General features: G+C 44.3%; 1 protein-coding gene across 1 annotated transcript; it reads right to left on the bottom strand.

The window, feature by feature from the left end:
- Window positions 1-329: 329 nt before the first annotated feature.
- On the bottom strand, window positions 330-24,516 carry LOC128327218 (alcohol dehydrogenase 1A). Its single transcript, XM_053255693.1, has 9 exons — window positions 24,375-24,516; window positions 17,985-18,086; window positions 15,951-16,089; window positions 11,812-11,899; window positions 7,038-7,257; window positions 4,870-5,133; window positions 3,965-4,100; window positions 1,586-1,724; window positions 330-504 (listed from the first exon to the last, which is right to left on the bottom strand). Exons 1-9 carry the CDS (start codon window positions 24,390-24,392, stop codon window positions 480-482), a joined length of 1,131 nt encoding a protein of 376 aa, XP_053111668.1. The 5' UTR covers window positions 24,393-24,516; the 3' UTR covers window positions 330-479.
- Between the last annotated feature and the right edge of the window lie 3,325 nt (window positions 24,517-27,841).

Below are 27,841 nucleotides of genomic sequence, written 5' to 3'. Positions count from 1 at the left end.
AGACACTTCACCCCACAGGCCCATGAACATGATTAAGAAGTGAGTGTGCCATGAACATGCACATAGCACCCCTTCCCCCAGCACTGTTCCTTAATCAAGTGGGGGGCGTGGTGTGTCTGAACCACTCCTCTACACATGCTCCAAATACTGTTTCATAATCCATGTAGTACTTCCATGTAGGTGATCCAGACAAACAGTTCCCATACATGATTAAGGAATGACATACCAGAGGGAAATAAACGCATATTTGTGCCGTGCTCACTTCTTAATCACATGGGTGGGCCAAGCTCATCCAAATGAGCCCATTCTTTGTAAAAAATAAACTTCAGAAGTTTTCAGCATTTATTTGGTTCATTGGGCAATACGGGGAGAGAACTGGAGGAACCAAACACAGCATACATGGTTGAGTATCAACATTGTAGAAAAGGAGCTTTAGCTGCTGATGGTCATTCTGCCGTTTTCCCTCCTGCTTGAAGATCTTAAAATGTCAAGACAGTGCGGATGCTGAAAGAAATTAAATGATAAGTGAGACTGGCAAACTGTGGCCCAGACATTCAAAGACAATTGCTGGCATTTCATTGTTCCTCATCCTTATCCAGGCTGTTCTTGGGAAAGGCAAATGGCAAGAGTAGGAAATGGGAAGAGTCGCTGCCTTCAAGAGGAGGGGAACAGATGCTTCCACGCAAGCATCTTGGAAATGTCAGGACTGCTTCCGGTCTTACATGGGGGTGTCATTTGTACATAGCAGCATCTCTGCATGAATGGTGTACAGGGGCTGCTGAAAAGTCCATAATGTCAATTGCAGTGTTTGAGCTGCCTCCTTGGGGAAAGCAGGGAGATCAAGTGAGTATGCAATAACCCAGTGGAGGTATCGGTTCACACACAAGGTGCTCCCTCATTTGCCTGGCCTGGTTGCAAGTCAAGTGGTAGCCTCATAAACAATACTACACCATCAACAGGGGTTGCTTCAATCCTAGAACTCTTTTCGGCATTGTTGAAGCATTGCTTTTTTTTGCAGTTAGCTAGAAGGGGAATAAAAGCTTCTTTTATTGCCCACAGTGTGGCTAGGGAATTAGTGATGAATTATAATTATTCAACATCTGTTCCCCGCTTTAATTAGTGATTTCTTTTCATATATTTTATTTCTTATAATAATGAAAGGAAACTAGAAATACAAGTTCCCTCCGCCATACGAGAACAGGAACTGACATTAAGGGGCAATTCATTAAGGGGCAATCCCTGAGCCATGCTGAGCCAGAAGAAATAACGCAGGCACAAACTGTACATCTGAAACTTTTGATTAAAGTAACAGTAATCCTTAAAAGCTTCAATTGCACTGAACAAACTGGCACTGTAGCTGCAGCTTCTTTGCAAAACAATTGCCACAAATCAGGTCTGGGGGTGGGGGACAAGAGAAAACATAGAAAATGTTGAAAATGCAATTATTTGTAAGCAAGATCATCTGGATTTTCCATAAGTAGTGAGTGAAAAGGAATGGCAATTCCAGGGGAAATGATCAATGTGGAAGGAACCTGGGAGTTAGGAGGATGGCTCATAAAAAAGAGAACAACAAAATAACCATCACCTCTTTCCTGTCCGGAGCAGTTCAAATCCTTCATTGATTTTGTCAAAAGGTAGTGTGTGAGTAATTAATGGATCCAGTATGAATTTCTTCCCCATGAAATCAGAAACCAGTTTGGGAATATAATCTCTAGTCTTCCAGCCTAAAAACCAGCAAATAGAGAAAGATCTGTCAGAATATATAACTAAAATATAATTTCAATAAGGTTAGTGAGTATAATTTCATACTGTTAGTGAGTATCTTCTTGCCTGATCTAATCTTCTTGCCTGAAGATTTAATCAATCCAGACCTTCATAAAATGGGGGATGATTCATTCAGACATCACACAGAACAAGGCTTAAATCTTGATACCGCATGACAACCCTGATCCTCAGAAGCATGTGCTCTTCCCTCCCCTGTCTGTATGAGCCTCAAAACAATTCTACTTCTGATTAAGTTTAAAAACAAACTGCGGGTTATGACATCTGAATAAACTAATCTTGGTTTATTTTAACCAACTTGCTTCAAAGAAACCTACATATGTACCCTAGTTCAACCCCTGAGTTCAGGTCTAGATTTATTTTACAGAAGTTGGTTAGAATAAACCAAGATCAGTCAGTTTAGATGTCATGGTCAAACCTGGACATGACTTGGTCAAACAAACATGCAAAACCAAGATTTAACCATAGTTCCATTAACATCTGAACTGTTCCACTGTGTCCTATTGTCCCCAGGATATGATCTCATATTTCATTCTTCAGTAAGGCTCTACTTCTTAAAGGCCAAACTAGATGTTACTTTAATGGTATACTTGGATCCCATTCTTGAGGTATCTCACTTGTTTTCTTTACAAAAAGCAGCCATGGGAGATCCAATCTGGATTGGGACCATGTGAAGAGAAGCTTAACTCTTTTTGCTTTACTATTTTACCCAGTATGCTATTTGACCCACAAAAAATAGCAGCTTTGGGAATAAATAGTCACTCAATTGGCCCAAACTTGGCCACCGCCAGCCCTGGGTACTCTGGAGGCTGGTGGGGTTAGTGGGAGCTGCCCCCACTGCTGCCCCTTGCAGCCACTGCTGGCACTTGTTAGTAGTGAATTATTCCCCTCTCGCCTGCTCTTCCATCCTTACGGAAGTCCCCTGATCCTTTAGTTGTAAAGGGGAATCCTCACCTGATTCCCCTTTACCAGTAGAGCTCCAATTCAGTTTGAGCTGATTCAGTTCAAATGAATTGGGTCCAGTTCGATCAAAACCAAAGCCAAGCCAGGTCAGCTCAAATCCAGTTCAGATTCGAGCTGAACTGGAAAACCCAATTTTGTGCCCATCCCTTGTAGCTGGGAATCTCAAGCATGGGATTCAAATAAACCATTAAAGTAATATCTAGTTTTGTCCTTAGCATGATTTGCAGATCAGGAAGCAGCCTCAGGAATGCACACGGGAATGCACAAAACAGCGGTTATAGCCAAGTCAGCATTCGGGCATAATGCTTCGGCAACAAAACCTTAGTTGTCAGCTGTGAAATTTAGAGATAACCAAAGGTTCCAATTGGAGTTTGGCAAGGGAAGCTGAAGTTAATTTTTGGCCCATAACCACAGATTCTCACGTTCAGGCGTACTGCAGTTACAACTATGGCTAGCTATAGCTGTGGTTATCTTGTACGTCTAAACTCAGCTCTTGTGATGCTAAACCATAGTTTAGCATCACAACTACACCTATGCTAACCATGGCTCCCATTCTAATCAGAATTTGAAACTAGGTTTGGCATTGGTTTGCACACCCTGGCTGAGAGGGTACTTGGCTAGTGTTAATCACAGTTAGCATTGCATCTGATGTAACACCAAACCATGGTTACAGGTCAGGAGGATGAATTTAGTTGGAAGAGTGGAAGAGGTAGTGGAGAAAGTGCACGTATGCACATATTTCAAAAGTGGGCTCCTTGGTACTGCAGGCATAGCCAGGACAGTCCAGATGTCACATATAATGGCAAAGTTTGGAGCTCTGGACTGTGATTTGTCGTGATGCCTTACCTGTGCCTGGCTGAAACAGTATTTAGTATCTGTCTGCACCCACTTCCCTATTCCTAAAAACCTTCATTAGGAGCCTGCTTTAGCGTTCAGAGATGAGAAAGTGTAAAATTATAATGTATGGAAAATATGAAGCTATCATGTGTTCACAGATCTCTGTTTTGGTAGCTGACGATGGGATTGTGTTTATAGTTCAGTCTCTGAACTTAACCATTTCGTTCGAACATTTCTACATAAAATGCTATGATATTCACAAAAGTATATAGAGAATCATCATTATGTCCTGCATCATCGCTTTTCAGGACAGGGAAATATCCTAAATATTTAATTTCACTCAAGGAATTAACATGCTTTTCTGTCAAGACTGCAGCCATACCGCCAAACACAGATCCTTTCCAGGTGCGGCCTGTGAAAAGCAGCATTGGGTCTAAGTTGAGCTGAGAAGCTGTAGGAGGCACTCCCACAATCACGCTGGTTCCAATATTGTTGTGGCAGGAAGCCAGGGCAGCAGTCTGAGGTAAAGAGACATACCATTTTGTTATTTACTTACAATAATGTTTATACTGCCTTTCAACAAAAAGTTCCCCAAGTGATTTACATCTTAAAATGGGACAACACATATTAAAACAGCTAAGGTTTTTGCTACAGTTGCCCTCAACTGTAAAGCATGCCCTCAACTCCTGCCTGTAGGCTTCCAGTGGCATCTGGTCGGCCACTGTGTGAAACAGGATGCTGGACTAGATGGGCCTTAGGCCTGATCCAGCAGGGCTGTTCTTATGTTCAGTTTATCATCTGCCTACAAGATTCATGGAACTTCCTGTCAAGGAACACCATGTAGATGCTAACGGTGGCTATAGGTTCTCAGATCTCTTGGCCATGTCAGAGACACTGGGGAGAGATGGACAAGGATGTCCTCTCCGCTGCCTTTTTGCTGATATTGTTTTATCGGGTCTCCATGGCAGCCAAGGGGAAATAGCTCCCTACTCCCTGGAAATGTGTTCCAAATCGCCAGGTCTGAGTAATGCAAGAGGTTACTTCAACAAGACAAAGAGGAAATGCCCTTTAATTGTAGAGCAGAAATATCCTTTTCTCCTTGAGAATGAGGCACAAGGAATAAAACAACTCCTGCTGAAAACAACTGGAATCATAATATTTAGCAGAAGACATCCAGTAGCCAATAAAATAGAGGTATTAATCCATACCTACTAAGGGGCAGTTTGTTTATTATAATTCTGCCTTGCTCTGTTCATTATTTGGTAGATCAGTGCTGAAGTCACATACCATGGTATCTGTGCGCCCAACCACTTCAAATGAGTAGTCGACACCTTCACCACCAGTCAAGTCAAACAACACTTCATTGATGGGCTTCTTGAAATCCAGAGGGTTGACACACTCAGTGGCTCCCATCTCTTTAGCTTTGGGAAATTTGCTTTTGTTGATGTCAACCGCAATGATCTGGGAAGCTCCTGCAGCCTTGCAGCCCATGACCGTGGAGAGACCCACTCCTCCCAAGCCAAAGACAGCACAGGTAGATCCAGGTTCCACCTAGAAAACCATAAGATACATGTGATATGGTTGAGAGACCCTAGGAAAGTTCAATACCACAAGAGCTACACAGTGGATCTCTTGTTACTATTTCTTGCAGCAGACACTTTTAGAGGTTTGAAAAATATGTGCTACCATTTTCTCCAAACTCTTAGGGAATGGGGTGGGCAATAGGGATGTGCACAAATATATTTTTTTTGTTTCAGTTTGTGCCCAAATTGAATCACCCCCGATTTGTTTTGGGTCCAGATCTGCCCACCCAATCACCCCAGATTGTTTGTCATTGAAACCACTCTCATTTCCTACCAGAGAATCTACTCTCAGAACACCTCAGAAACAACAAAACCCAGTGCCCATAGGCTTGTCATTTTGGGGGTGGTTGGCACCCTGTCTGCACTACACCTCACTCTTGGCCACCCTGGTGCCCCCAAAGTGGAGTTAAGGGGCTGCTGAAATCCCCATTATTCTCTATGGAGGAAAAAGCTTAAAGATGCACAAACTTCAGAAATGTTTTAAAATCTCCCCTTTCACCAATTTATTTGAAATCTTGGTGGTAGCAGGCACCCATTAGGGCACTACTATCTGACCCATTCTTCTGCCCTCCAAACCCTTTTCTGACCCAAAGGCATGCCAATTTCAAAAACTCTTTAAAAATCACCCCTTTGCCCAATTCCTTTGAAATCTGGGTGGTAGTTTCCTTGCAACCATTGGGCACTACCACCCACCACAACCTGTTCTGGGCCACCCTGGTGCCCCCCCCCGGGAGTTGTAACTAAGGCTGCTGAAATCCCTATTATTCCCTCTGGGGAAAAGCTTGAAGATCCGCCAACCTCAAAAATTCTTTTAAAATCACCCCTTGCCTAATTTCTTTGAAATTTGGGTGGTAGCTTCCACCCATTGGGCACTACCACCCAACCCACTTTGGCCACAAAATGGAGGTCTGAATCTTCAATTTTTTCAGGTCCAAATCTGGGGTGATTTGTTTTTACCAGAATCTAGGCAATTGAGGACAGGGGTGGTTTGTTTTGTCTAAAAATCACCCAAATCAGCCAGATTCAGGTACAAATTGCTTTGTACCCGAATAGTTTCACACATCCCTAGTGGGCAAGGAACTGTTTTCAGCCTGCTTGGCACCTTATTGTTAGTGGCTGACATACAGCGCAGCGTCCAGTGGATAGTTTCCACATCGCCTGCACTACTGAATAGAAAAACAAAATTCATGTAGTTACAGAAGAACACTGTTGCACAAATGCCTAAAATTGTGCAAATACAGTTGCTCAACACTATGGTCATTGGAAATCATGGCTGTGGTGTCACATAACTGCATTGCACAACTGTGCACTTGTGAAACTATGTGGATTTTTAAAAATAAAAATGCACGCAGAAGTGCTAGTGTCGTAGAAACCACTGCACTGTATGGCAGCCTTTATTTACTTAAGGCTAGTTCACACAATCAAAATCCAGGTAGGAGGAGCTTCCAGCGAGGATAGGAAAGCTGGGTGAGTTCCTGATTGCCCGTTGTGTGAACTCCAAGATCAAGGCAGGAAGAGCAGAGAGAGATCATGTGGAAGTTGAGACCTGAGTTGGATGGCTTTTCCTCCACCATTGGTAAAATGCTGGGGAGACAATCTGGGTAGGGTGCATAGATTCTGGGTAAACTGATAGGTTCAATCCCTGGCACCAAACAGCATGGCTAGAAAAGACCTCGGTCTGCAACCCTGGAGAGGTACTGCCAGGGAGTGTAAATAATTCTAAGCTAGATGAATCAGTGGTCTGATTCTATGTAAAGCAGCTTATTCTGTTCCCCAATTAGAATTGTATCTACCCTTTTTATGTTCCCTAGTTAGAATTGTACCTAAGCAATGGGTACTGTATATTCTTGAAACACATGTCTTAGGACCCACCTGAGCTGTTTGAACAGCAGCTCCATAACCAGTAGAAAATCCACAGCCAATCAGACACACTTTTTCCAAAGGGGCATCATCATCAATTTTGGCCACTGCATTCTCATGCACAACGGTGTATTCAGTGAAAGTGCTGGTGCTAATGAAATGGTGAAGGCTCTTCCCTTTGCAAGTAAACCTGGTGGTGCCATCAAGCATCAATCCACTTATTTTGCTGAGGCTGTTGAAAGGAAAGGGATGGGAACATTAAATATAATTATGCTGCCTCCTGTTGCCCCACTTCCCAGAGTGTGGTGAGTAGACCTAGGGGTTTGCAGCACGCCTTGGATTCTGGGTTTTTTTTTCTTCCAGAAGAAGAGTCACTGCAAACTGATGAGTGTCTTTGTAGTATTTGGTTTATTTACACAAATATACCAGTTGAGCAAAGGAGGCAGTTGAGAAGATAACTAGGTGTTATCGGAAGCTCCTCCACATCTGACAGGTGCAAATCAGACTCATCCAAATCAGATGCACGCAAACCAGATCAGTTGCAACACAGAGCACATTTGAAGACCTATGCTGTGACAGTGCAGGCGGCAAAGAAGCAGTTCTTTTCTGCCTGTATTGCTTCCACAAATTCATGTCCAGCACAATTCTCTAGAGTTGTTAAGGGGCTAATTTATAACCCCTGCCCCTTGAATCTGAACTTGGAACCATCAGTCACTCACTGCTTCAATGATTTTCTTGCAGATAAAATCTCTCATATTCAGGTCAGATTCCACAGTAACTGGATTCCACAGTCACTGTGGAAGAGTCTATTGTAGAAGTGTCCAGCAACTCCTATTTTAGGATTAGATTGGATCACTTTCAGTTTGTCACTCCTGAGGATGTGGACAAATTGCTATGGATTTTGCATCCTATGATCTGCTCTCTTGACTGCTGCTTATCTCATCTGGAAATCTTATTATCAGAGAGGATTTGGTAAATATTATAATTGCTTCACTGAGGGAGGGCAGGATGCCTCCTGTCTTAAGGAAGTATTATTAGACCATATTTGAATAAACCTGCATTAGATCCCTCAGAGTTGTCTAATTACAGACCTGTTACTAATCTTCCATGGTTGGGCAAGGTTCATGAGCAGGCAGTGGCTTCACAGTTCCAGGCAGTTTTGGATGATACAGATTATCTAGATCCATTTCAAACTGTCTTTCAAGTGGGCTATGGGGACTGCTTTGCTAGCCTGGTGGATGACCTCCAGTTGGCTATTGACAGAGGGAGTGTGACTCTGCTGATCCTTTTAGATCTCTCAGTAGCTTTCAGTACCATTGACCATGGTATCCTTCTGAGTCACCTGAGGGAGATGAGTTTGGATGGCACTGTTTTACAGTGGTCCTGTTCCTACCACTGGCAGATTCCAGATGGTGTCACTTGGGGACTGTTGCTCTGCAAAGTAAGAACTAAAGGATGGAGTTTCACAAGGCCCCATACTGTCTCCAATGCTCTTTTACATCTATATGAAACCACTGGCAGAGATCATCAGGAGGTTTGGTACAGGGTGTTATCAATATGCTGATGACACCCAAATCTATATCTCCTCATCAGCTTCATCAGGAAATGACATAACTTCCCTAAATGCCTGCCTGGAGGTGGATGAGGTAATGGTCTGGTTGTGTGCTAGTTATAAAGCCCTAAACGGCTTAGGCCCTGGGTATTTAAGAGAATGCCTTCTTCGTTATGTGCCCCACTGCCCATTGAGGTCACTTGAGGAGGTCCGTCTCCAGTTACTGCCGGCTCATCTGGTGGCAACACAGAGACGGGCCTTCTCGATTGCTGCCCCGAGATTGTGGAATGCGCTCCCTGCTGAGATGCGATCCTCCCCATCCCTGACTTTTTTTTTTTTAAACATCTGAAGACCCATTTCTTCACCCAAGCTTTTTAAATTTGTAGTTTTAATTTTATACTGTTGTTTTTAAATTGTTAAACTGTTTTAACCTTTTGTATTTGTTAATTGTTTTTATGTTATTGTTAACCGCCCGGAGACGAAAGTTTGGACTGTATACAAGTTAAAATAAAATAATAAGAAAGACTGTCTGGAGCTGGGAGGCCACCACCCTCTCAATTACCTTCTCCAGCCATGGAAGGTTGGAGACAGGCCTGTACTTGCTCAGCTCTGAGGGATCCAAGGTAGGCTTCTTTAGAAGTGGTCTAATAATTGCCTCCTTAAGACTAGGAGGCATCCTACCTTCCCTCAGAGATGCATTTATGATCTCTAACCGGCCTTCTACAACAACCCCCTTGCCAGATAGTATAAGCCATGTCGGGCAAGGGTCAAGAGGACAGGTGGTGGGCCGCACCATTCCAATCAGCTTGTCCACATCCTCAGGAGTCACAAACTGGAACTGATCCAACCTAACCACGTAAGAGGAGTCGCTGGATACCTCCACATCAGATACTGAAGTAAGTGTGGAGACGAAATCTAAGGCAGCCTGAATACGAGAGATTTCCCCCCACAAAGAATTCATTAAACACATCACAGCGGGTAATCGATGGTTCCAAATTCTGATTCAAGGGCGGAGGGGCACATACTAGCCCTCTCACAACCCTGAACAATTACGCCAGATGTGAACTTGCAGATGCAATACGTGCAGAAAAGAATTGCTTTTTTGCCACATGTATTGTCTGAGCATAGGTCTTCAAATGAGCCCTATGTTGCAATCTGTCGGATTCGAGCCGAGTCTTTTTCCACCTGCACTCCAGTCGTCTACCTCACCGCTTCAGCCCCTGTAGTTCTTCCATATACCAAGGGGCCAGTTTTGAAGCACGTCGGAGAGGCCACTTAGGAGCGATCATGTCTACTGCCCCAGTGAGTTTGCTGTTCCAATTCTCCACCAGGACATCAACAGAATCGCCGGCAGAACCAACACTGAATCCCTCCAAGGCTTCTTGAAATCCTATGGGATCCAACAACCTTCTCAGGCAGACCATCCTAATCAGTCCCTCGCCCTTGCAAGGGTGGGGTGTGACTGTGAGTCCAACCTTAACCAGATGGTGGTCCATCCATGACAATGGGAAAATCACCGGAGTCCCCACCCACAGAACACCACCCTGATCAGAATGAAAAGACCAAATCAAGTGTGTGACCTGCAATGTGTGTCGGTCCCAAGATAGGCCCATAGTCATCATGGCCGCTATGAACTCCTGAGCCGCCCTGGGCAAATTGGTCCCGAAATTAACATTGAAGTCACCCAGCACCATAAGCCTGGGTGACTCCAAAACCAAACCCAAGACCAAGTCTGCCAGCTCAGTTAGGGACTCTGTTGAGCAGCGGGGCAATTGGTACACCAGCAGAAGCCCCAGTCCATCCCTGGTCCTCAAACTTTAAGTACACACATTCAATATGGTCCAACACTCTAACAGGGATCCTGGTAAGGGATATATTATTCTTGTAGATCACAACCACTCCACCTCCCTGCCCATGGTCCCTCAGCCACTCCTCAATAGAGTACCCTGGAGGGAGAAGCTGGGACCACACTGGGCCCCCAGCCTCCCCCAACCAGGTCTCTGTAATACATACCAGGTCGGCACCTTCATCCAGAATCAAATCATGGATGGTTTCTGATTTGTTCTGGACCGAGCTGGCATTACAGAGGAGCAAGGTGAGGTTCGATGGGTGGTTGGCGCTGCTCCCCAAGGTCAAAGAGCTGGCAGGACAAGCTTTGGCTGATACATCAGCTACATCCATTTTTGGATGATGGGAGTTTTAGTCTAACAACATCTGGCGACCCCTGGTTGAGAAACCCCAGGGTCTCCTCACCTCCTGGGGGCCCCCAAATCCTCTTTAGACTGTCCTGGGAGGTGTGGTTGCTGCTGACCTGCACTGTGCTGGCCAGTCGAGTGTAATTATGACCTGTGCTGGGTGCTTAAGAGACAGAAGGGAAGAGTGGGGAAAGAAATATGTGGGGTGGGAATAAGTTAGGTTGTATATTGAAATGTTTCTGCTACTGCATATTTGCATAAATATACCCCATGTGTTAAAAATGTTGTGTGTGTGTGTGTGTGTGTGTGTGTGTGTGTGTGTGTGTGTGTGTGTGTGTGAGAGAGAGAGAGAGAGAGAGAGAGAGAGAGAGAGAGAGAGAGAGAGAGAGAGAGAATATGAATGTGTGTGTAGAGGGATGATGCTGCAGCGGGAGGGGGGCCTCCAAAGGCCTTTAGGTCCAGGCTCCAAAATTACCAAAGTGCACCTCTGCTTAAGATCTACCAATACTTGAAAGGCCCTCCAGACTGAACTTCAGACCTGATGCAATGTCTTTGATTACTCTTTCCTATTGCTCTCCCGCTGCTCAGGATACAAGTGGGTTGAGGATTACAGGAGTGAGTGGATGACTTCTTTCTTGCCTAAGGTGAACTGAAAGTTTCCAGCCTGGGGCAGGTTTGTTGATGGGCTTTTGCCCAGGAACCATCCAAGACATGAAGCCAACTCTGCTACAGCTAGCTTGTTGCTGCTCTCCAGCCTAGACAGTGATCTGAAGGGACACTGGTGCTCAAAGTCTACAAATCACAGGCTGGTTTTGTTTCTACCATGATTTTCTCCTCTTGGATTATTCCCGTGGTCTCAAAAGTTAGAGTTGGAGAGATGGTGGAGCAAAGATAATCCTCAATAACAGGGGTTTCTCAACCAGATGTTGCCAGATGTTGTTGGACTACAATTCCCATCGTCCCTAGCCACAATGGTAAAAAAAAAACAACCACTATGAAATAACTAAGATATTGTGATTCTTGAAACAACAACACTCACTCATTTTCAGAGCACAGGTTGCCCCTGGCACTTCGGCAAGTGCGGCATTTTCCACACTGTGGAATAAAAAGTGGGATTACCTTGTCTCCTAGGAACAAAGAGAATAGTACATAGTTATTCTACAGCCACTCAAGACAATCAAAGTTTCCCACTATTTTAAATAGCTTCATTTTTACACCTAAAGCATACCTAATGATAACTCACTCTTGGAGGCTCACTTGGAGAGGGTTGCAGTTCAAACAGAGATCAGAGACAGGAGATGAATTCTTGAGGTTATGAATGGTGGAAAGATTATTGTGAGGTGAAAGTATCAGTGGCTTTGCTATTCATAAAACAGTTCAGAGAGAGGGAGCACTCATGAGCCTTTGGTGGAGCTGTCAAACCCTCCTTCCTGACACTGCTTGTTCTGGAAATCCACCCGGAAAACATGAAAAACATCAACATAGAAGTGCGAATTTGGTGGGGGAAGCCAAATTATCGGCAATGGACCCTCCACACATCACAGATAAATGCCGGGCCATACCTGAAGCCTCAAGGTTTTGTTCCCCCCCCCCCCAAAAAAAAGCTGTTAAAAATAGAGATTTTTTTTTACGACAGACATAATTCAGGCTAAGCCAGAATGTGCATCCATAATTTGGAGGGAAACATAGTGGTGTCTGAACTGGTCCCTGATAACCCACATCAACTTTGGGGCAAATCCAATTGATATGTGGGCTGGCACCCTCCAATCCGGAGGAGATTCAAACTAACAGCCATGTGTGTAAAAGCTCCAAGTGTTCCTGGTAATCCTGTAATATGTACCTGTAGACTAAAGCTCCAGACAACTACACAACAAGCTTATGGCTACGTCACACAGCAATAGTACCGCTCTTCCTAAAAGGCTGATGCACAACAACATAGCTCTCTAGTCTGCATGCATCCTTGTGGCAGAACCGGGGCGGAGCTTCAATAGGGCAGACAGGTCCAAAGAACCAGTGTCACCTTTTCTCCAGAGCCACCTCGCCCTGCCACAGGGACTGCCCTATGGCGGATTAACATAGTAGCAAATGTAGCATTTGCTATGGGCCCTGCGTTTTCGAGGGCCCTACACGCCCTGCTTCCAAGTGGGAATTAAAGTTAAAACTTTACTTGTTTTATTTGGTCCATGTTAGATAAAATATCCCCTTTCTGCTAAATGTGCCTTTTAAGAGAAGGCCCAGCACAGCATTTGTCCAGTGGCTGTTGCTGGTGCCTACCACATTTTTCTTTTTAGAGTGTGAGCCCTTTGGAGACAGAGAATCATCTATCCACTCTTTATTTTTCTATGTAAACCAATTTGAGAATTTTGATTGAAAAACGGTATATAAATGTTCACTGTTGTTGTGAGTTTGTGGCTTGGTCCTCCATACTCTCAAATATGGCAAATGAAAAAATTGAATTACTTTAGTATGCAAGTAAATAATTTTTGTTTTGTTTTAATATTTATGTGCATTTTTAAAATTTTCGGGCCCCTTTATAACATCGGCTACTGGCCCCGCACTAGCTTAATCAGGCGTGCTCCCCGCCCCACTGCCTCCCTTCCCACATTCATGCTGCTGCTGCTGTGCTGCTCTCTCGCGTCACACTGTGCTACCCCTTCCCAGTATGGTCTGTGAGGCTCCTATGCCTCCGCTGTGGCCAGGGGGGCTGCCCCTTCTGTGCCTCCGCAGTTGTTGCCGCTGGGGTACAGAGCCCGCTGCTGACATGGAGGGGCTGTCCATGAGAACACAGACTGCCCATGCCCACCCTACGCCACTGGGCAGAACAATTAGAACATTCTCTCTCTCTCTTCCTCCCCCACCTACCCCACACAGTAAAAAAATGACTCATTGAACCCTGACTCATTGTCAGGGTTCTTCCAAGTGCCCTAGCTAGTAGTGTAAGACTCCGACAGAAGGGTGGATCATCTCCTCTTCCTCTCAGGGCAAAGTTCATTGCAGAGAATCCCTCCCCAGCCGGCCTCCACCAATGTAAATCTGCAGCTCCCCATGCTGTGCCTGCTCCCTTGGCTCACCTCACACCCAAGCTGATTCAGTTCAATGTGCTCCTTATATTAACTATCGGTCATGGCAAATGCCCAATTATTTAAAACTCCCTACTCACTTGAAAGCTTCATCAGCGCTGGGGTCAGTTAAGCCCAGGAGCACTAGTCACCTCCCAGGACCAACATCACGTTGTGCTGGCTCTACACTGGGACAACACAGGGTTTACTGGGTGGCGAGCAGGCCACCACAGCTCCCTCCTGCCACTGGCCAATGGACTCACTCCAAAACCTTAGACACAAACTGATTGGCTGGTGAGGAGGACAGGAGGAGTGGCCATGTTAGAGATTTGCGTGCCTGATCTGGCCACACGACAGCCACCCTGTTCTCTCTGTGTGTCGTGGAAGACGGTAGCTTTGCTGTGAAGGGGTAACCGCCGTTCACCACTTAAAAAGAAACAACAATGATCATGTTGCTGCTCTAGCACTGGAGAGGTATTGCTTACAGCCAGAGAACCAAACTACCATTTTTCAATTTGTGCTGTTTTTTAAAATGCAGAGGTTCATGTCAATGGTGGGGGTGTGGAGTCTGTATTGTAGAGGGCATAATCTCTCACAGGACAAGATGTGTGGCAACAGGTTTATTGGCCAAATGCCTTTGTGGGCCCTCTTAGAGGTGGTGATGGGGGCAGTTTACCCCAGCTAACTGAGCAAAGAGACACTTTTTAAAGTGGTGATTCCCTTATATTTAGCAGAAGGAGAGCAGCTGGCCCTATCCAACTCTAGCACAGCATCCCTCCAGTGGCAGTTGCTGGTATCTGCTTTATGTTTCTTTTTAGATTGTGAGCCCTTTGGGGACAGGGGGTGGTTTTATTTATGTATTCTTATTTTTTTCTATGTAAACTGCTTTGAGAATTTTGATTGAAGAGTGGAGTATAAATACGTATGTCGTTTTATACATCAGTTATATATATCAGTAATAGCAGTAGTAGCAGTAGCAGCAGCAGCAGCAGCAACTGTAGTTGTGCTGGTGGCTGCCATCGTTTTTACCTATGATGCAATGCTTCTTTTGTATCACTGGATGCAATGGTGGGGTGGGGACAACACATTAGGGTAGTGAAATCCAAAACAGATTGTGAGGAGCTCCAAAAGGATCTCTTCAAACTGGCTGAGTGGAAAAGAAAATGGCAAGAAAATGGCAAATGCAATTCAATGTAAGTGTGAAGTAATGCACATTGGGGCAAAAAACCCAACTTCACATATACACTAATGGGTTCTGAGCTGTCAGTGACTTACTAGGAGAGAGATCTTATTCTTGGGGTTGTTGAAAGTGGCGACTCCGTGTAGGGCAGCTGTACAAACGTCAAATGCCATGCTAGGGGTCATTAGGAAGGTGACTGAAAATAAAACTGCTAGTATTATAATACCTTTATACAAATCTATGGTGCGGCCACATTTGGAATATGGTATACATTTCTGGTCACCATATCTTTAAAAGGATGTTGTAGAACTGGAAAAAGTGGCAGAAGATGATATGGGGCCTGGAGCAGTGGTGCTCTTACTTCTAGACCTTGGGGCTGAACTGAGGAGAGACAGTTAGGGATGTGTGAACCAGTTTGAGGTCGAGCCAGTTAGTCATCAAATCGGGCCAGCTCAAGGGCTCACTGGTCCAGACTCAAACCGAACAAACCGGTTTTGTACACACCCTAAGGAGAGTCAGGGGGTGGTGGTTGTCTCACCAGAACATAGGAAGCTGTCTTCTATTGAGTCAGATCATTGGTCCATCTAGCTCACTATTGTCCACACTGACTGGTAGAAGCTTGCCAAGGTTACAGTCTCTCCCAGCCCTACCTGGAGATGACAAGGAGTGAACCTGAGACTTTTTGCATGCAAGTATGCAGATGTTCTTCCACTGAGCTATGGCCCCACCCCCTAAATGGACGATCTTACAGCACTTATATGTCTCCCATATCCAATTGCAAACCAAGGTAGACCCTGCTTGACAAATGGTACAACTGATGCTCGCTACCACAAGACCAGCTCTTCTCATTTTTCATCTTATCCTTCTCCTCTCATCTTCAGAGAGATGTGTCAGTACTAAAGTCTAAATGCTCTGCCGAAGGGCCACCTTTTCTCATACCTGGTTTCACAGAAGTAACTCCCTCCCCAATGCTCTCCACGATGCCAGCTGATTCATGGCCCAGAACCATTGGCAAAGGCACAGTAAGTGCACCGCTGAGCACATGGTCATCTGAGCGACAGATCCCGGTGGCCAAAATCTGCATGAAATGAGACATTTCAGAATGGTAACCATCCCCATAAGCACAATAGTGTGTTGCAGCAAACACAAAGGGGTTTGTGCACCTTAAAGAATAACATATTAATTGTAGCATAAGCTTGCACAGACTACAATCTACTTCATCAGCATCCGTGCTAAACAGTGGTGGCTGAAATGTGTTCTTAAACCTATAACTCATGACTCAGCGAAGCTGATAGTAATTAGCCAATTCTGTTACAGGGTTAATCAGTCCTATTACAAAAAACCTCAATATCTCATATGTTGAGGGAGAGAATAAAAATCCCCATCCATACATAATAGGAAGGGATAATGGGAGGGCAAGAGTAAAAACTCACACCCTCACTCAGTAGCCAATGAATTTCATCACTTCCTTAATTTCTTCTTTAATGTTTATAGTGGGACGCAGCTGCTCTATGTACATAGCTTCCCTGATCTTCCGCCTCCTCACATGTGCCTCCACAGCCAAGGTGGATATCTTGGTATTCACTACTCTACCTTGGTCCTGTTCTTTAACATGCACTGCCCACCATTTTGTTCTTTCTTTATGCTGTACGTCTGTCATGTTCCTTGTATCCTGAAGTTCAAGATACAATGAAATTCATTGGCTACTGAATAAGGTTGCCATGCCCCCCGGAATTCCGGGTATCACCCGGATTTTAAGCATCTCATCTGGATTGCTTAGCCCACCCAGATTTGCCCAGATTTCAGTTTCCTTGGCGGGGGAAACAAAAAAAACCCACTAAGCTCTAGCCCATGTAGAAGCAGAGTTATGGAGCAAAATGTGCAGTCACTATTCTGCTCAACCTCTGGACTCAGATTAAGAGAGAAAGATCACAGGAGGGTAGCTGGGAGGGTTTCATGTTCACAAGTACAGTGATATTCCCTGAGGAATATTGCCTTGTTTGTTATCAGCAGGGGATCTCTATTGGGCAGTTGAGAGGATAGCTTGCTTTTGGTGTGAATCACTACCTGCCTATCAGGCTGTGTATTGTAATGTTTTAGGACTTCCTTCGCTTTACATTCAATGCATGCCTACTTAGAAGTAAGCACTGTTGGTTTCAATCAGATTTTCTCTCAAATAAGGGTGTACAGAATTGCAGCCTTAATTAAAAAGCTGTGCATTTTCTTTTGTTCTGTTGCTGCTGTTAATATGTCAAGGAAGATGGGCAGGCAAAGTTATCTTCCCCAACTATTGTTGGTAGATATCCAGAGCAAATACAAGTTAACAGGAAACTGAAGCTGCAAATCTGCATATGCAAATTATTTGCAAGCCAATTTACATACTATGCAAAATAGGCATCTAGATTTGGAGAGGCAGAATATGGCAACTCTAATAGAGCAGCGGGGAAGTAACTTGCTTAGGGAGAAAGAGGTTACTGGATCGAATCCCCACTGGTATGTTTCCTAGACTATGGGAAACACCGATATTGGGCAGTAGCAATATAGGAAGATGCTGAAAGGCATCATCTCATACTGCGCGGGAGATGGCAATGGTAAACCTCTCCTGTATTCTACCAAAGAGAACCACATGGCTCTGTGGGCACCAGGAGTCGACACCAACTCGATGGCACAACTTTACTTTACTTTACTACTAAGTGAGGGTGTGTCCTATTATAACCCCACCACCACTTATGAGATATGAGGGGGGTGTAAGAGGACTGATTAACACTGTAACAGGACTGGCTAATTACTGTCAGCTTTGCCGAGTCATGATTTATTGGTTTAAGAGCACGCTTCAGCCACCACCATATAGCACTGATGCTATAACATTGAAACATTTGCTATTTTTAACATCTGTTTTATTTTATTCAGCTGTGCATTAAAGAGGTCTTGGGTAAAGCTTATATTTAAAGAGTTTCAAGAAGCTTTGTTTACCTTAACCCGAACTTCATGAGCCTTTGGTGGAGCAACTTCAATTTGCTCAATGCTCAGGGGCTTCTTAATCTCCCAGGCAACGGCAGCTTTGCATTTAATGACCTGTAAGAAGAGCAGCAGGGGTCAAATAACACAGGGGTATGTCCCTGTGGGCATGTAAGGTTGTTTGGGTGGGGCAGTCCCTTTTGCAGACATAGCTGCAAAGTCGCATAAATATGTTTGGTGCATTTTCAGTGCTTGTGGTTGGGTGGCCAGTTCTTCAGTCCAGCTCTAACTACAAAGTTTGCAGCAAACAGTATGTTTGGGGGCAAGTAGTTGCTTCGGGGGCAGGATTTCAGTGACAAACCATGATGGGTGGGTGGGTGATCTATCGCCTTCCACCCATGTCTCAGGCTAATCAGGTCTCATGCACGTATTTGATCTATTTTCAACAAACCTTCGGGAAATCATCATGTAGAACATCTCACGTTTGCCACTGACATTATGACATTCAACCTGACTAAGTAAGTTGAGAGCATTTTAAAGAATCAATCTAACATGTTGCAGCTTAAAAAAAAATAAAATCTTGCCCTCCCTGAAGGATTTCTCTTCAAGAGGATTATTTTTTCAGGATTGGGCATGAAAATAAGCAGTCTTATCCCAATCAAGAGTTCATTGGAAGCTTCCACTGAGGTGGAAAGAAAAAACAAATACCTTTTGCTTTCATTGTGCGAACTAGTAGGAAGTAATGGGAGTCTTCTTCAAATCATCAAGTGTTCACTGAAAGTGTTCATTGAGGTGGAATGAAAAATCAAATACCTCTTGCTTTTGTTGTGCAAATTAGTAATGCTTGACTGCCCTGGATGGAAATTTACTTGATTTAGGTTGTGATTCTCTGCACACTCACCTAGGAGTAAGCAACATTAAATATTGGGCCAGATCGGATTGGACATCCATGCATTCATTGGCCTCCAGTACACTCAATAAGAATGTGTGTGCTCTGTGAACACGCATGACATTCCCCCTCCCCAGGGCACTGGGACCAGAGGTGCTCTTACCCCTAGACTTTGGGGCCAAAGTCCAGGGCTTCCACAGCCCCTGCCCCCCCCCCATCCTCTTAAGGCTGTCCTTGGTGGTGTGGTCGCCCAGTGGAGCATGATGGTGCTTAATTTGCAGAGGAGGGGGGCCTCTAAAGGCCTTTAGGTCCAGTCTCCAAAACTACCTAGGTGCACCTCTGACTGGGACACCTTTACATAATTGCAATGGTGGGGGGGTCATCCAAAATCCTAGTTTACATTTGTCTGAAATCCCTAATTTAAATTAATTTTAGAATGCCTAAAGGAACAATCCAGTCGACCTGCCCCCCATGCAATTAGGGGAAAGTGTCCCTGCATGCCAGGATTGGGGAAGGACATGCACAGTCATGGATGTCGCATGATCTATGTTTGACAATTTAACATCCTTTGTTAAACATAGGAAGGTGCTGTTTGAGTGCCCCCTGCTGCCCTTGCATGCAGAGACAGGACACTAATGGACTTGCACAGACATTTACCATCAGCTTTCAGCCACTGGTGCCTCCATGCCATATGACATTATTCACTTGAAGGTGGCTCTTATATTACAGGCTGGATATCCCTGATAAAATTTTTCTACATTTATTGCCAGATACCCCTAATTCGTTTTGCTAATATCATTTGAGCAGGGACCTCTAAATTAGCATCAGAATGTCACTTTAGATCGGAACTGTCTTTGGACTACAATTCCCATCATCCCCATGCAGAGTGGCCAATACTTGCTGGAGGGCCAAAGCTGTGCAGCTCTGCTTTAGATGAAACCTCATGGTAAAATGAATGTTAAACTTTTAACCGTGTGTTTTTTGTGCAAAATTGTTTTGTTTTTATATTATATTTTAAATAACAATTTACACATTTCAGGTGGATACACATATCAGGCAGTAAATAAATATGATAAATAAATATGACATGATATGATATGACATGATATGATATGATATGATGTAGGGATGTACAAAATCCCTCGGAATTCTCACGTGTTTTAGAGAGTGAGCAATAGACTAGTTTTACAGACTGAGCAAAAACTTCCAAATTCGCCTTGAAATTTCATTTTAGACAAAATTCAGGGGGAACTGCAGTTATGGGAGTGCCATGGTTTTGCTCGTCTATCCTGCACTGGTCTGCTAAAAGAGAAATGCAGAAACCACATGGGACTGGAAGGGCTGAGTTCATGCCAGTGCAGTGCAGGGAGATGGCTTCCCCTGAGTACAAAAACCATTCTAATCATCAGTCACCATGTGACTCACTATATGGTGGTCGATATGTTTCCGGGCAAAGAACAAAGTGCTGAATGGTTTAGGTCCAGGTTACCTGAGAGAGCACCTGTCTACAAGATCCCCACCGCTCAATGAGATCATCAGGAGGGATCTGTCTTTGGGTGCCACCAGTTCGTCCGGAGGTGACCTGGGATACGGCCTTCTCAGTTGCTGCCCCTGGGTTGTGAACTGCCTCCCCCGTGGAGATGAGAGAATTCTCTTCCTTGAACAGCTTCAGGAGAGCCTTAAAGACCCATCTTTTTAGCCTGACTTTTAATGACATCTAGTTTTAATTTTAATCTGCTTTTAAATTTTTATTTATTTATTTTGGTTGTGGGTTTTTTTAAAATAGTGTAAACCACGCTTAGCCACTCAGTGGGAGCTTTGCTGCTCCCACTGAGTCACGCTGTTCCCCAGAATGCCCCCAAACTGGCCCCAAATCACTGTTTTTAAAGGCGGGGAAGGAGCGATTTTGAGGCTCCAAAACACAAAATGGCGGCTAGAAATGACCTTTGAGGTCATTTCAAGCTACCCCCCAACCCACGGATACACGAGGCCGATCTGGTGTTTTTTCTTCTTCTTTTCCCCCCAACATGTGCCAAGGTCAGGTGTCTTTTACCTGACCGCAGATACGCGAATCCGTGGATGACAAGGCCCTCCTGTACCCCTTTGCATGTCAAATGTGCTATATTGGTAATAATGATTGTAAGCCAGAGTTCATGGATGCAACCAGTGGGCTTGTTGTGCTTCTGAATCAGCCACCTTCCACACATGCCAAATCAATCTTAAACTTTACCTAAAGATATGGCGGGGAAAGAAAGAAAAAAACTGAATCTAAAAAGAGATAAAAGCCCTGGGGGCAGATAAGTATACCAAAAAGAAAAAAACCCAACATTATAAAGAAATCAGAAAACATTGCTGCTGCTGCATCCCATACTTTCTCCATATCCCTGGAGACAATAGCTACAACATATGATGTAAGTTCTGCAAGTTTGTAAGATCTGTTCTTGATTCAGAATAACAAGTGCTGAGAGGCTGAGAGGGATATGGGAAAGATGAGAAGGAAACACAGTTTCTGAATGCCAAATTCATTGATTAATTTACATTGCTTAAACCACTTTGTTTTTTAAAGACTCAAAGATGTTTCATAACTGGTAAAAGATCAAATCCCACCCTCCATTATTTATAGAACCCACAATTACACACACTTAGAACAATTGTCAATTGTGCCCTACAACAGGCTCCTTTTAAAGTCCCAATGAGCTAAAGATGACTATCACCTACTGGGGAATAGCGTTTTGGCTATTCCATATTTATGAAACATAGCACATTAGAGTCACACACAGTTAGCTGGATTTATACAGAGTTATGAGATTGATTTCAGAATCTCCTTTTTTTTTAATTGAAGGGTACGGTTACAAGTGATGCTAAGAACAACCTTGAGTCTTTAACTATTTAATTTAGTACATTTATATCCCACTTTTCCTCCAGGTTGCACAGTGCGGTGTAAATGGTTATGTTTATCCTCACAACCACCCTGTGAGGTAGGCTAGGCTGAGAGATAGGTGACTGGCCAAGAGTCACCCTGTACGTTTCATGACTGAAAGGGGATTTGAACTTATTTATTTATTACATTTCTATACTGCCCCATCCAAACGGCTCTGGGTGGTGCACAGCAGCAACTTGGATCTCCCTGGTCCTACTCTGTTGAAAAAAGAGATATATTTCTGTTGAAAAGCAATATATAAATATTCATTGTAGTAGTAGTAGTAGTACTCCAACACTCTAACCACTATACCACACTGGCTCTTGGATGTGTCAGTTGTGAAAGACATCCACAGGATAGAGAGCAGAAGAGAGGTGTTTTCAAATAACGTGGACATGCATGCCAGGAAAGATTTTGCATAAGAACTAGATCTGGCAGTCCAAAACAAAATTCCAGTTCTAGTGCCATGAGTAAAAGCCACCTACTCCAATGTAAACTATGCTTTTGCGTGCACAAAAATGCAGCTTGGCAGGACATTCGAAAATAGTTAAGCAATCTCGGCAATAAATACTTATTAGCTAAGGTATGTTTTTACTGGCAAGATGGGAAGCTGCTGAGGTCTGCTTTTTAAGAAGTTTTGAAACCGAGGTCATTGTACTCAGTCTTAATTTTAGGAATCCAGAGCCAAGCAGCACATCAATGACACCCTGAGGATTATGGGTGTCCTTCTAGTGAAGCATGAAAATGTCTATTTGTATTTATCACATAAAGCCTGCATTCTGGGGAAAAAGCAAGAGGTGATTTCATTAAAACAGGCAATTCTATGCTTTACATTCTTTAGGGGACTGATATATCTGCTCCCAGCTGCAACATATGTTGACTGTTAATCTAATATTTGCATTTCATATGGTCAAGAGGAAATCTCTCTGGGGAAATTTAACTCCCAGTCCTTGATCTGCACAATGACTTGCTACGCCCCCGCTTGCTTTAACATATTTTGAAAGACAATAATGCTTTTTCTTGGTGTATGCATGCATCTAGGTGAAAAAGAAAAGGGCAGCTCCAGGTGTGTGATCTCGCTCCACAGTCCTATCCAATTGTTAAGGATAAGAGCCATGCAGTACATAATGCATTGCTTCTGTAAGAGTTAGATGCTCTATTGTTAGAGTTATTGCATTACTGTCTGATTGATTTCAGTGCTTAAGGACTGATTTCAACGATTCAGTTGAAATCAGTGGGCCTTAACATTGGCTGAATCATGCCCTCAGAGGCGCCCTTACCCCCGGACCTTGGGGATCTGGTCCATGGCCTCATAGCGAATGGGGGGGCTCCCCAAGTGGCCTGCTGCCACCCCGCCACCCCCTGCCACTCTTTCCACCAGTGTAGGGGTTGCTCCCGGGAGGCAGACCCTCACATAGACTGAGCGCCCCTGTGTAGGCTGCAGGCTTCCCACAAGGGAGTGCTCTGGAGAAGCACTTCTCTGTTTTTGAGCAAAGTTTATGGAGTGGACTGAAGGTAAAGGAAGGGAAGTGTGGGGAGAAGTTTTGAGGTGGGGAGGGGACCTGTGGTGGAGGAGGGGGGACCTCTGAGGTAGTGGAGGTGGCGTTGCTGCTGCTGCTGCTGCTGCTCCGGGAGGAGCGCGGGTGGAGGCTTCCGTGTGTGCCATCATTGGAAATGGCGCATTTGGCCACTGCCGGTGGCCTGGCAGGCACTTCTCTGTACTCACCCAGTGCCCAGCCACGGATGTCACCAGGGCCTGCAGGCCAGTTGGAGCTGGCGAGCGCGTCCAGGCCGTGGCGTGGCAGCCGGGAAGCAATAAGCCGGCCCCAGGGAGCCAGAGTTGTGGCAATGCCAGCGACCCCAAGTTGCCTCTGTTGCCTCGCTCCGGCCCTGCCCAGCCCAACCCAAGCCCCAAACTTGCTCCAGCTTCTCAACAAGTGCATGCTGGCAGCAGCGATTTGCAAAACATGCCAGCGTTTAGCGTGCGAGAAAATGCCACGTGTGCAGCAGCCCTGGGCTAGGGCAGCTCGTTGTCTGCATCAAGACCCTGGTTATTGGCCTGGAAGCCACTCAACATTTTAAGGAGGGGGCTCGCGGCCAGGATGGGGGCCCTCCAAAGCCCCTCGAGTCTGGGCTCCAACATTACCTAGGTGCGCCACTGCATGCCCCGCTTTTATTTTAACCCATAAGACCCTTTCAAATGTCCCTTTGCTGTGTGAATTTTCTAAACCAAACAAAGTTTCATTGCACTGCACTCACACATTTGCTGTGATATTGTACTTCCATCCCCTCTTCCAAACTGGTGGTCTCTTCCTGGCTTCTGCAATATTCTCTATGTATGCTGTTTCTCCAGCTACTGTGTTTTGCCTTTTATAAAGTTTTCATGACAAAACTGCAGCCAGGTTGCAGTCGGTCATTCTCAGACTCGCTGACTTTTTAAAATCATGTTGTATTAAATTTCCATTCATGAAACAAACCCAAACAGAACAAAATTCAAATTACTTTGGAAATCATTTCTTCCACAACAGAGAGTGCGTCGGCATTAATTTTGTACTATGGACACCAATGAAGAATCAGTTTTCAGCTGTCTACTTACTTTGCCTGCAGTGCTCATGATGCTTCTTGCTCTGTTTTGCAGTCCTGTTGCTTTCTGTTTAGTTTGCTTTGGAAAATCAGTAGCCTGAGCAATCTCTTTGTTGGTCAGTAATGTTGGAGAGCTTGCTTGCTTTCTGGTTCCCCTGCAAGTTATAATTGCATGAGTCTTGGCTTTTTATCCTCAAATCCATTCCCAGGCCCCGCCCCTGATGCCAGAAAGAAGATAAACTAGACCTCACCGCTCCTCTACTGAATCTCACTTCCAAGCTCCTGTTTAGGAGCATTAAAATATTAGGAGGAGTAGGTTGAATGGTCAACATATTTCAAGTAGTGCTATAAACAAATGTGGCATTTTGCATGCAAAGATGTGCCAAAGGAAACAAAATCATCATGCTCTGTTTGAAGAAGCACAGATTAAAAAAAAAAAAATTCATTAACCTCCATAGAGGAAGAGAGACAACACTGGAGTTGGCTAGCATGTTTTTCTCTGGGCCAGTCTAATGTGGGGGGATGGAGTAGAAGGGGTGAAAGGTAGCACTTCAGTTGTAGAAGGTATCCCCCAGGGATGTTCACCTACCACCAACACTCCTGAGTTTTAGCTACAGGTGGAAACATTATTATTTGCCAGAGGTTTTGACTGATGCAGATGACTTTTTTGCCATTTCTGAGCATTATATGAGTTCTTATTTTGATTTGGGTCACCCATTTTGCTATTTTTTAAAATTGTGCTCATGTGTTGTCATAGATCAATAATCAGAAGAAGCAATTGCCATGATCTCTGTGGCATTTTTTCAATTGCTGAGTTCACAGTAACCATGGGTGTCTACACCCATGATTGCCTAAGACATATATTTAATATTTGTCCCTGGGTACTATAGGAGCTTTTAAAAAGCCCCCCTATTATTTTTTGTTTGTCTGTTTGATCTATTTGTTTTTTGTTTGTCTATTTGATCAATAATTTGATTGATTTTTATACCCAGCCATCACCCAGATGGCTCTAGGCAGTTCACAAATATAAAAACAGATTTTAAAAAACCCACAAATAAATAACTCATTAAAACAAAATTAAAACCTGTTAAAAATCATTCCAGTACTCACTAAAGGCCAGGCTAAAGAGGGGACTTCACTTAAGATGGTGCCAAAGCAACGACTCTCCATGGGAGTTCCATTATTCTGATTTGATTTTACTTTTTTTGGCCTGCAAATTGACTCAAATTTTAATTTATTTGTGCTTTTATGGCTCCTAAGGCAGTTGGCCTCCTTTGGGATTACATATTGTTTAAATTTATTTTTCCTTGGAATATAAATAACTAGTTGTATCTGAAACCTGCACTTTTCTTGCAGTCTGTATGTCCTGCTTTGCTGATAATGAGGAGGAGAAAAACATTAAGAAGCAGCCCAGTCAGCTAACAGACTCTAATAAGCACTCAGAGCACTCCAAAATTGACAGATATTTGATCCCTGCTGAAAACAAAAGTTCTATTTACTCACTTGGTACTGTCAACAAATTTTCTATACTAGACAACTATTTGGCAACTATACTAGACAACTATTCCGGACACAATAAATCAATCTCCAGTACCTGATCGGGGAGCCAAGCCTTTAAAAGGAAGAAATCCTCTTCATCTTCAATCCAAGCCCTCCTTGGAAAACTTGATTGCACAACTTGGTGAAACCTTAATACCATCACAGGAGGACTTCACAAATGCGGGTACATCTAGGGAGAATCGGAGAACAAATTTAACTAATGATTCCCCAGACTACACTCCGGCCACTATCACCTCCTGCTCTCTCCTTACTGCAGAGACAACTGTTGCAATTTTCTAAAGGCTTTCATCAATATCTGGAGAGTTGGATTCTGTTAAAGCACTACTGGAGGAGGATATAGTTAGGAACACTCCCTTAGGGCTCAGGACATCTTGAATAATGGGGACTGGTCTTCTACGGCAAATGCTGCTTGCACTCTTTCTCAGAGCAGCTGCTCTAACTGCCATAAGGTTGTCAGTGGTAAAGTCAACAAAGTTCTACAGCCTTGTCATATTATGCTAACAGTTGTCCAAAGCAGACTTAATTCTGGCTGGTGGGATAATAAACAGTCTATCACGTACTCCTTAAATAAGCTGATGCATTGTAAAATTCCCAGTGGGGATCTAATTTTTTATGAGCGTTTACCAAGCACTCACTCTGAATTGAGACTTTTGTTTTTTAAACATCTTTCATTCCAAGAATGATACTATAAGTAGGCTATCTTACCTGCGAGAGTTCAAGCTTTTCCCAAAGAGATGGCTCAGTAACTCTATTGTACAACCCAGCGGCGGCTGGTTCAGGTGCCTCCAGAGGGGAGGCAGGAGGCATCTTTAATTCTAAATTACGAGGTGCTTACCTCTCCTCCCACTGCACCTGAAAGCTGATGTGAGCAGCGGTGCGCTGCCCAGCACCCACTGTGGTGGAGGATTGGCTCCATCACTCAACTGGCCTCCGCACATACATGGAGGCTATTTGCTGGCCACGCAAATGGCCTCTGCCAACTCAGTGGCGGAGCTGATCATCTGCCACAGCGAGTGCTGGGCAGCACACCACCGCTCACAAGAGCTTTCAGGCGTGGTGGGAGGAGAGGTAAGCACCTCATAATTTTAGAATTAAAGCTTTAAACGGAGGCCTGCAGGTCTTACCCTGCTGCAGCACTGTTGGTTCTAAAAAGCTGTACTGTGCAGCTGCGGTGCTGCTCCCAGTAGCCCACATGCTGTATCTACACACACATGGTCACCACGCATGTGCAGCGTTCATGTGCATGCCAATGCCACATGCGGGCTACTGGGAGCAGCACCGCAGCCACGCCATGTGGCTTTTTAGAACCAATTGTACCGGCGGAGGAGCCGTTAAGACCTGCATGCCTCCTTTTAAAGCTACCGCTCACTCCCCACCAAAATGATTTGGCTGCAACAGCTCAAATAGTTTTGGCACCTCTGTAATGAGGTGCCAGAACTATTCAGGCACTACCTAGTTCATCTAGGAGTCATCTAGGGGAGACCATATTACTCCTGTGTTGAAAGAACTACACTGGCTGCCGATACATTTCCAGGCAAAACACAAGATAATAATAATAATAATAACAACAACAACAACAATAATAAAAAATACAAGATGCTGGTGATTACCTATAAAGACCTAAAAAGTTTAGGCCCTGGGTATTTAAGAGAACATCTTCTTCCCCATGAGGCCCCCCCCCACCTGTTAAGATCATCTGGAGAGGTTCGTCTGTGGTTGCTACCAACTCTTTTGGCGGCTACTCAGGAATGGGCCTTCTCCGTTGCTGCCCCTAGACTTTGGAATGTGCTCCCCATTGAAATAAGAGCCTCCACATCTCTGGCAGCTTTTTAAAAGGCACTGAAGACACTTTTATTCACCCAGGCTTTAAATTAGACTTATAGTTTTAATATTTTTAATGTTGGGTTTTTAATGTTAGTG

This window comes from Hemicordylus capensis, chromosome 5 (genome assembly GCF_027244095.1).
Source record: "Hemicordylus capensis ecotype Gifberg chromosome 5, rHemCap1.1.pri, whole genome shotgun sequence".
In the NCBI taxonomy this organism is placed as follows: Eukaryota; Metazoa; Chordata; class Lepidosauria; order Squamata; family Cordylidae; genus Hemicordylus; species Hemicordylus capensis.
The sequence above is the reverse complement of the archived record's forward strand: the minus strand, read 5'-3'. Positions and strand labels throughout refer to the sequence as shown.